At 35.1% G+C, this 9,085-nt stretch overlaps 2 protein-coding genes across 2 annotated transcripts; one reads left to right on the top strand and one right to left on the bottom strand.

The window, feature by feature from the left end:
- Window positions 1-561: 561 nt before the first annotated feature.
- Window positions 562-2,823, bottom strand: LOC145000753 (uncharacterized). Its single transcript, XM_078960023.1, has one exon. The coding sequence runs from the start codon at window positions 2,821-2,823 to the stop codon at window positions 562-564; it is 2,262 nt and encodes a 753-aa protein (XP_078816149.1).
- A 3,757-nt stretch (window positions 2,824-6,580) lies between these two features.
- Window positions 6,581-9,085, top strand: LOC145000751 (uncharacterized). The gene has a single exon (XM_078960021.1). The coding sequence runs from the start codon at window positions 6,581-6,583 to the stop codon at window positions 9,083-9,085; it is 2,505 nt and encodes an 834-aa protein (XP_078816147.1).

Genomic DNA, 9,085 nt, shown 5'->3' with positions numbered 1-9,085 from the left:
ATATTTAGAGTCCCCTTGTACGAGTGTAACCCTAACGCGGAAAGCATGTAACGACTATCATTAATAAAATCTCTCTTTAGTTCGTTCGTGAACATAACTTGATTTCTCTGATCTAATAAAACAAGTAAATTTCATATGTTCTTTATTTTCTTCACATTTTTAACTGTCGTGTGATCGTGTTTTAGTATGTTTATCAAAGTGCTTGATCTTTGTCATTGCAATCTACGTAGCTAGGGCTAGTTCCGGTAAACATAAAATACCTAGTTAAGGAGTTCTCTAACTCAAACTTTCTATCGAGGGAACTTCCATGGATGCTGAAGCAAGGGTGAAACACAAAATTCGTCATGCATTTTGATTGTACAACTTGAGATTATTATATATATAGTCCAAAAAGCCCACAAAGGTTCAACATGATTTTGCAACATAACTTGAAGTGTTTCAAGAAGCTAGATTATTGTTATCTTCAAGGAAAGCCGTTAACTATAAGCATATAAATAAATTCTTGGAGCATCATGTTTACTTAATAGCCAACATTTATAAAGATATATAGATCTTTCTATATTACTCAACTAATATATACATGTGATCAGATGGACTAGAGACAGCTGTATCCTGATCTGTTGAAGAAGAAGACATCGAGTACAGTGGATCCATCTGCTTGCTCACTAGATGCCAGTCATCGATGTGTATAAGTTTTCCATGATCCGAATCTTGAAGCCTTTTTCCATCAATAACTTCTAATATCCTTTTCGTTTTCCCGAAAAGGAGAACTGCACTTCTGATACTCTTCTCCCTTTCCTCAATCGGACTCTGATGGCATTTGCTGATAATAACATGTTGCAGATTAGTCAAAGCGGCTGTTAAAATATTACAGATCGTGAGAGATATCTTCTCAAATAGTCTCTCACTGGTTTCATGTTTCTCCAACAACAGCGTTTCACATATTCTATACATGGAATTTGCTGCCAACACCTTCATGGGCCATCGTGATGGGACCTCCTTTAAACACTCGTTCATAAACATCATGCCTTTATCCGCAAATTCCATGAATTTTCCCTTTCCGATATCAGCAAGTAATTTGATAACTTCGGTTTCGGTTTCTCCCCCTGTTCCTCCTTGATTTGCAAGCTTACAAAGATCAACGTCTAACCACTTGTTGTAGAGTTCAACTTCCGCCCAGACTATTTCTGCTGTTTTCCTGACATGTTTCAGTTCGGTTTTGTTGTCCATGTAATTTTCTATCTTGCAGACGTACTTGAGGCCTTCATCTACACCACAAACTAATTGCTCGATTTGTTCTTGATCAATATTTGGGATTGCAATTGCGATGCTTGTCAATGTCACAATGGGGAGAGCCCAACAATTTGGAGGTTCTCCACAGCCCAACGATGGAACTTTATCACTATCGAACTCTTGTACTCCTTTGAAGAGACTCGAACATTTTGACTGCTCTAAAAGTTTTATCAGATTTCTTGGCTGCTGCTTCTCTCCCATTCTGATCCAGTGAGCAGTGGCATCGCTATTGTTTTCCGTCATCAAATCCACCAATCCTTCTTCTCCATCAAGATAAATCACATAATGACTCAGATCCATATTGTCATTATGCCTGAACTCAATCTCCGAGTCACTACAAGACACACTGTTATCTCTTGTAATGAACTTGTATAACCTCAAGAACCTCCCGACAAAGAAAATAGAAATAAACCTGATCATCTTGCATGAAAAAACCAGAGCCTTTTGACCACGTATACACAAACCGAACATTTGAAATTTTGCACCATGAAGCTGTTTTCTTAAACGCCGATTACAGATTCTGAAATTCAATGGCTGAACCTGCCACATCACCAGCCTCTTTATCCAATACCTTTCCACAACAAACTCACTTACACAAGCCTTTTCTGCCTTTTTTGGACACCTGAAGTTGATAGTCATGAACCATCTAAAAGCTGGTGAAATTGTGCCTACTGCAACTGCGACTGTTTGGCTGATGAGCACAAGGGTAGTCGACCATTTGTAGTCGGAATCTCCATTGCAAAATCTAAAAGACCAAGGCATGAGGCGAGTTCTGAGTAGGGATTCTACTAAGATGAGCATGTTGAAAAGACAAAAAGCTCCTGAAGCTGAACATGGTGCGGATCTTCCTATCACAAACTGCGGACTAGAGGTATATGCCATCATCCAATACTTGGCTAAATCTTGTGGTAGCCTCTCGGATATTGATAAATTTCTTCGAGTGAAACAAACTTTTTTGGCTTTTTTGGCTTTCTTTTCGTAAGTTATATCCAAATAATACTTTTTAGTTGGGATGGCTATTGATAAAGAACACAAGATCGCAAGTAAAATAAGCATAAGAAGCATGATCACAGCATGTTCTATCCAAAATTCAAAGATAACTCCGGTACCCATTTGTATACAGATGTTGGTGATGGCAGTGATGACAAGAATCCCCAAAGCTATAATGTTCATCATGAGTTCAGTATCTTCCATGATTCCTAAAGAAGGCAGTAAGTTACCCATCACCATACATATGAAGGCCGAGCTGCTGACTTTTGCTAGCTGATCTTGGCGACGGGGCATGGCGGCATTCAGATCGACAGAAAACTTGATGGCGATTGCTATAACAGTAAGAGTCGTGGCATTGAGGGTGAAGAATTTGCAAGGAAACCAGAATTTCTTGTACCTGAAACCATGCAGGGCATCCATGGCCATGGCTACGGCGCATATTAATGATGCTGCTGCTACATAGATGCCAATCCATGGCATCGGATCGTTGAATTTTGAGTTGTTCAAGGAGCCCTCCGCCGTGCAGCCGCTGTGCAACATCTTGTTTAGTTTGATTTCCCCTCTTTCTTGATTGAATCTGTTCTTGTTCACTCTAGGTTTGTGTTCCAAGAAAGTGGTCGACTCCTTTTTTCCTTCATCACCGGTTACTCTTTCCAAACTTTGGAAAAAACTGACAACTAGATTATTCTATTTATTATCATTCAAGGGTTTCTGGAGATATTTGATTGATCGATAAATTTCTTTATTAAACTCCATTCAAAGTGAAAACGTCAGAACTTACGTATTCCAAGATTCAGGAGCCTTCTCTTTGCTTTGACCAGAGCAGGTTACATGCCGACGTTTACTTAAACACCAATATGATCTGGATTCAGTTTATTAAATCTTAATTATACATTTATTCTTATTGAATTATTTGATTAAAGTATAAATTATGGATGTTATGGGTAAGCATAGACAAATATGACTTTATTTTGTTCTCATATGATTCGTTTGTACATTGATGATTTGTTGGTACATTTTAAGTAACATTATCGGATTATAATATTTTTGGATATAATGTGGTTGTCATTGTCCTTGGATGTTAAAGTCGTCTACCTTCTTGTTTTTCTTTTGATCATTACACTTGTGTGGATCACAAAACTCTACTATTTTAGCAATCTCAAGCGAAATATAGTTTAAATATTGACTTTAAAATGATCATGTAATTTATTCACTAGCTATAGATAATTTCATTTCCATTAATTCATTAAATCATGGTTCATCGTAGATAGTAACGCCTATAAAATATGTGTTTCGTGCTTTGGGTATTTACTTTATCTTTTTAATCAAAGTTCCAAAGAACATTCCTTGGATGTGATAGAAGTTTGGAAGTAAAAGCAATTGGAAATTCTGAGATTTATGCAATCACTTTCAAATTGAAGTATTGATACTCCCAAATCTTCAAATTAACAAGATTCGGAATATAAGAGAACAAGAACAAAGAATGAGAAGTTATGATTTTCGTGAGTACCAGAAAATGAAGACCAAAATTGGTTATAAACCATCTTTGTCTGAAAATTGTCACAAATTAATTTCTCTCCCAAAATTGTCTCCAACAGTCAAAAATTTGTCATAAAAGCATGCATTTTAATAATTGTCAAAACAAAGTTAAAAACCATGTTCATTTTCAATATTTCGGATTTCTGATGCAATTTTAACAAAACATATAATCCAAACAGTCTAAAAACTATCACAAAACAGACATTTTAATAAGAGCCAGGGGCTCTACCCATTGGACCCCACCAGCGGCTAGCGCCTCTTAGACCCCACTCCCACGGGCGCTGCCCCCGAATCCCCGTTTGTCTCAGGGCTTCACCCCTAAATGATAGTGTACTTTGAATCTTGAACAAACTTAAACAAGTGTGCACTCCGCATCTTCCTTACTTGTTTAGTATTCATCAAGAATGATTTTGGTCAAAAAGTCAATCTATTACACTTAAATACAACTAGTGAAACAATTCACCAACAAGATGCTTAAGATGTTAAGGTCATGCACTACAAGAAATAAACGCATTAGCGGCGACGCCTATAGCGGCGACGCATAGCAATAGCGGGGACACGTAAATGACGCGTTACGTGTCGCCGCTATTGCTATGCGTCGCCGCTAATGCGTTCATTTAGCGATCCGCGTCGTTTTGACCCCATCCGTCCGATTTCACTTTGATCTAACGGCTGTAGAGCAAAGCGGAGACGCGCCTTATTTTTTCCCTCCACATGTCGCCGCTAATGCCCTTATGTCGCCGCTGTTGCCCTAACGTCGCCGCTAATACCCGTCGCCGCTAATACCTAACGCAGATTACCCCCTTCACAGGTTCCCTTTCTGCCATTTTCTTCTCTACTTCCACTTCTCTCGTTCTCCTCTTCTTCTTTCTTCAATATCACGCTTTTTTAACAAGTTTGTGGAGTTGGAATTGCTTCTTGGACCGGTGCTTGCCCCTCATTCCCCCAAGACAGCCATAAACCGGTGATATTTTTGCAAATTCCGAAATTGCCCCTCCTTCCCCAAGGTCGAATTTCTCATCTTTTTCTATGATTTTTCTGTTTTTGTGTTACTTAAGATGATAAAATGTGAACATTTTTCAATTATATTGAGTGATTATGTTTGTATTTTGAGATATGAAGTGGTTAATTATGCATTTTATTGGATAATTTTGTTTGATTGTATATATTTTGTTGAAATATTTTGTTGGTTTGTGTGTGTGTTTTTTTTTTCAGATTTGTAGGAATTTAATTATGCATTTTGTGTATATTTTGATATTTATGTTTAGATTAGATTGATGTATAAAAAAATGACATGAATATATACATTTGTTGGATTGAAATTTATGTTTATACCACATTGCCTTAAAATGAAAGTTAGATGTTTATATTTGTATGAAATTGGATAAAAATATGATATGGCAAATTAGATGCATACATTTGACTTAAGTGTATGAAATTGGAATATGCAAATTGGATTAAATTGGAATATGCAAATTGTATGAAATTGGATATATACATTTGACTTAATTGTATGAAATTGGATGAAATTGAAATATGCAAATTGGATGTATACATTTGGCTTAATTAGATTACTAATAGCAACTTACTTCTAGTAATGTATTGTATATGGTTTCAAAGTGTTTAATTTATTAGTGACTTAATGTTTGGCCAACTTAATAGGAACATACTTTTAGTGACTTAATATTGGTCATTACAACTTTAGCTTTAATTATATTAATTATAAAACTAACTTAATAGCAACGTACTTCTTGTGATTTTAATTTAAATAGAATAAAATTAAATTAATTTAAAAAAAACATTAAAAAATAATAAATTAATTGTAAAATCAACTTAAAGTAGTTTTAAAATCAAGTTAATGTTAATATTAAAATAAAATAAAATTAGTTTAATAAATAAATTAAACTAATAACAAAAAAGAAAATATTAAATTAATTATAAAATCTAATTAATTTACTTTTAGAATCAAATTAAGTTACATTTGTAAAATCAAATTATATTAATTATAAAACTAACTTAATAGCAACGTACTTCTTGTAATTTTAATTTAAATAGAATAAAATTAAATTAATTTTAAAAAAACATTAAAAAATAATAAATTAATTGTAAAATCAACTTAAAGTAGTTTTAAAATCAAGTTAATGTTAATATTAAAATAAAATAAAATTAGTTTAATAAATAAATTAAACTAATAACAAAAAAGAAAATATTAAATTAATTATAAAATCTAATTAATTTACTTTTAGAATCAAATTAAGTTACATTTGTAAAATCAAATTATATTAATTAGAAAACTAACTTAATAGCAACGTACTTCTTGTAATTTTAATTTAAATAGAATAAAATTAAATTAATTTTAAAAAAACATTAAAAAATAATAAATTAATTGTAAAATCAACTTAAAGTAGTTTTAAAATCAAGTTAATGTTAATATTAAAATAAAATAAAATTAGTTTAATAAATAAATTAAACTAATAACAAAAAAGAAAATATTAAATTAATTATAAAATCTAGTTAATTTAATTTTAGAATCAAATTAAGTTACCTTTATAAAATCAAATTAAATCACTTATAAAACCAACTTAATAGCAACATACTTTTAGTGACTTAATGTAGGTCATTAAAACTTTAAATTTAGCTTTAATTAGGTTATCCCGTGTTAGAATACTTTTTGAATCGTCAACTTTATGAATACTCTACTTGATTTTTGTTTCCTATAAAGTAAACCTTAAACACTAAATTATGTTTCAGTTGCATCATGTCTATTGATAAAAGCTGGACTACTAATCCACATCGTCAATCTCCCGAGTTCCAGCTAGGGCTCGACACTTTTGTCGAGAGATCCATGTTACATCTAGATTGTAAAGGTGAAACCAGATGTCCGTGTGAGAAATGTGATAATCGTTACTTCATGAATCCGAAAGCAATGAGACGTCATGTTCGTATATATGGTTTCAGTCAATCATACAAAACATGGATATATCATGGTGAACCTTTAATCCCTCCAGTTGTAGATGTTGTATCGCCAAGCAACGAGATGGCTGATGTTATTGACGATGTTATGTGGGAGTCGAGAGAAAATGACATAAACCTCGATGAAGGAACCTCGAATACAGGGGGTAGTGGTGTCGATGATGATTTTGAAGAGTTGTTAGAGGCAGTCGAAACCAAGTTATATCCTGGTTGTTCGTTTTCATTCCTTGATTTTTTAGCAAAGCTGATGCATATGAAGGTCAACAACAAATGGACTGATAGTTCATTTGATCAACTCCTTGAGTTGTTGCATTCGGCATTTCCACCGGGCAACAAGGTTCCCCGTTCATATTATTTAGCAAAAAAGAAACTGAAGAAGTTAGGTTTGGGGTACGAGTCAATTCATGTGTGCAAAAATGATTGTTTTCTCTTCTGGAAGGAACACAAGTCATTGCAAGTTTGTCCCGTTTGTAAAGAGAGTCGGTGGATTGATAAAAACACCAAGGGCAAGAAAGTGGCTCATAAGGTGTTACGGTACTTTCCAGTGGCCCCTAGACTACGCTGTTTGTATTGTTCACGATACACTTCCAAAAATATGATATGGCATAGTACTGGGAGATCAGAAGATGGTGTGATGCGTCATCCCGTTGATGGAGAGTCTTGGAAAAAATTTGATGAAGATTTCCCTGACTTCTCGAGTGAACCTCGCAACGTACGATTAGGGCTGGCAGCTGATGGCTTTAATCCATTTGGTAACATGTGTAATCCGCATAGTACGTGGCCGGTTGTACTCACCACTTACAATCTGCCACCATGGCTTTGTATGAAAGAGTCATCATTCATGTTGGCCTTGTTGATTCCCGGCCCTAAAGCGCCTGGAAAGGACATAGATGTTTTCCTTAGGCCGTTAGTGGAAGAGCTTAAGTTTTTATGGCAATCAGGCATACGCATTAAAGACGCAGCGACAAACACATTCTTCACGATGAAAGCTATGTTGTTATGGACAATAAACGACTTTCCAGCTCGTAGTAGTTTATCGGGCTGGAGCGGACAAGGGTATAGAGCATGCCCGACTTGCAATGAAGACACTCCTTCGTACCGTGCAGTAAATAAAGTCGTTTATATCGGTCATCGTCGGTTCTTAGATGCTGATGATCCATTGAGGATGAATTTGAAATTTAATGGGCAACCAGAGACAAGACCCGCTCCGAGACACTTTACTAATGAAGACATACAAGATCAACTAGGTCGTCTAATACTTCGTAAACCGGGTAAACATCCTAACACTCTCAAAGAAAACATGGATCGGCAAGGATTCGAGTTGAACTGGTCGAAACGTAGCATATTTTTCGAGCTCGAATATTGGTCTTCTCTACAGCTGAAACACAACATAGATTTGATGCATGTCGAGAAAAATGTGGGTGAGAGTCTTTTGGGTACTTCTATGATGAATGATAAGAGTAAAGACACATCAAATGCTCGTGAGGACTTGAAAAATCTGAATATTCGGCGTAATCAATGGTTGCAAAAAAAGGGTAACAAGTTCACTAGACCACATGCAAGCTACTCATTCAAGAAAGCTGACCGCAAAATCTTTTGTCAATTTATAAGAGATGTTAAATTTCCTGATGGGTTTGGATCTAACATTAGTAAGAAAGTTGTAGATAATGATACTAACATTATTGGGTTGAAATCTCATGACTATCACATTCTTATGCAACGTTTGATACCGATTGGAGTTAGAGCGCTATTGGATAAAGAAACTTCTACACCAATTGTAGATCTTTGTATGTTTTTCAAGCAAATTTGCTCCAGAACACTAAAGGTGGAGGATATGAGGAAAGCAAAAGAAGAAGTTATTAGAATCTTGTGCAAGTTAGAGTTGATTTATCCGCCAGCGTTTTTCGACATTATGATTCATTTAGTTTTGCATTTACCAGATGAAGCGATTGCTGGAGGCCCGGTATGTATGAGATGGATGTATCCGTTTGAAAGGTATATGAAAAAACTAAAAAACTATGTCAGAAATAAGGCGAGGCCGGAAGGTTGTATAGCTGAAGGTTATGTTGCTGAAGAAGCTTTGACATTTTGTGCGATGTACCTTCGAGATGTCAATCGCCTTGAAAGAAACGAAGACGTTGTCATTGAAAAAACAAAGTTTTGGATGTTTGAGTCCAAGTGTCGACCGACGAGTGCAACGCAAATCAAACATCTTGATATAATAGAGAAACGTAATATTGAATGGTTTATATTGAATAGTTGTCAAGAAGTCAGACAATACATCGAGTAA

This window comes from Lactuca saligna, chromosome 6 (assembly GCF_052625555.1).
Source record: "Lactuca saligna cultivar CGN05327 chromosome 6, ASM5262555v1, whole genome shotgun sequence".
NCBI lineage: Eukaryota > Viridiplantae > Streptophyta > Magnoliopsida > Asterales > Asteraceae > Lactuca > Lactuca saligna.
The sequence above is the reverse complement of the archived record's forward strand: the minus strand, read 5'-3'. Positions and strand labels throughout refer to the sequence as shown.

Bases quoted from the DNA above. Each gene is read 5' to 3' on its own strand.
- LOC145000751 (XM_078960021.1), top strand. From the start codon at position 6,581: ATGTCTATTGATAAAAGCTGGACTACTAATCCACATCGTCAATCTCCC.
- LOC145000753 (XM_078960023.1), bottom strand. From the start codon at position 2,823: ATGTTGCACAGCGGCTGCACGGCGGAGGGCTCCTTGAACAACTCAAAA.